Consider the following 1,250-nt stretch of genomic DNA (forward strand, 5'->3'; position numbering starts at 1 on the left):
ATTTTTCTCTTCCTGCTGTTTGGTACCGGCGTGTGCTTTGCATTTCCATGGACTTAGATCGTAAGACATGAAGCGAGTTATTTTGGATGCTGATGCCAATTAAGGAAAAAACTAAGAGTGCCTGGGTCCTGGTACAGGTGGTCACGGACTCCTGGAAGTTTCTTGGCTTAATATTTACACAGTGTCTTAAAATTATGGTCCTGTTACACCTATTTTCCAGAGATGTTCCTGTATTTGAGAAAATAAAAGAACCCTTGATCCAAATTCCATCTCTTTTTAAAAGTCTTGTTAAAAATTCTGATTCCTCAATTTATCTCAGCACACTTAAAAGCAGAAGAGAGAGTAATGACATTTTTAAAAAAGAGGAGCTGATCTCTACGGAGACCGTCGCTCTTTCTTCAGAAGTAAATGACACTGGATGGTGCGGATTCGATTCTTTGCTGGGGCAAACTCCGGCTGAAGTTTTAGTGTTGACTCATACCATTTCATTGCCTTTTCAAACTCCTCCTGGAAAGAAACAAAGGAAGAAGGTGGCAAAGAGTCAGAGTCTGAAAACCAGTAAACGTGCCGGAGTTTGTGGGAGCACTGGCAGACAGCAGTGGAAGCAAGAACATTTCCCACCTCCAGGTGGGATCAGGCACGTTTGCTGCGCTCTGGCATTGTTTTGACATTCCTTTCGATTCCCACATCAACAGTTTCTACAGCGTCCATCCAAAGCTGTCGGCCCTTCGCCTGGCCAAAGGTTTCCCCTTCGTAAAGGAACTTCCTGACGAGTTTTGGAACAAAGGCCCCTTGGCCTCTGCACTGCTGCACCCCCCACAGCAGCACGACACTGTCTCCAACCTGTTGGGCAGTCAGCAATCCGATACAGCAGGTTACGTTTGACGTAAACTAACTTGTCTTTGTTAGTATAACTTGATCCAGAAGATAAATTTTGTCCTGTTGCTACAGTCATTTCACATAATGAACATGGGGCTTCCCTGAGGTGTCTCTCAGTTCCAGGGAGAATGAAGTTACCCTCAGGCACTCTGCTAACTTCCAGAAGACACTGGCAACTCCAGCATCAAAATTCAATTTCAAGTCTTTCAGACAACCGCCAGACCTTAACAGAAGGCGGTCAGGCCTGCCGGCACCCTGACACCCACAGAACCACAGAATTGTTTCGGTGGGAAGAGCCCTTTAAGCTCATGGAGTCCCCCCATCCCCCAGCAGTGCCAGTCTCCCCCTGCCCCCTGTCCCCCAGCAGCACC

At 46.9% G+C, this 1,250-nt stretch overlaps 1 protein-coding gene across 1 annotated transcript in view; it reads right to left on the reverse strand.

Annotated features, from left to right (window-relative positions):
- Positions 1 to 233: 233 nt before the first annotated feature.
- The window catches only part of TTC17 (tetratricopeptide repeat domain 17), a 36,122-nt gene continuing 35,105 nt past the window's right edge, over positions 234 to 1,250 (reverse strand). Inside the window, exon 25 of the mRNA XM_010136879.1 lies at positions 234 to 507. Coding sequence (XP_010135181.1) covers positions 376 to 507 — 132 coding nt within the window. The 3' untranslated portion in view covers positions 234 to 375. The remainder of the gene's footprint in view (positions 508 to 1,250) is intronic.

This window comes from Buceros rhinoceros, unplaced genomic scaffold, assembly GCF_000710305.1.
Source record: "Buceros rhinoceros silvestris isolate BGI_N320 unplaced genomic scaffold, ASM71030v1 scaffold19115, whole genome shotgun sequence".
NCBI lineage: Eukaryota > Metazoa > Chordata > Aves > Bucerotiformes > Bucerotidae > Buceros > Buceros rhinoceros.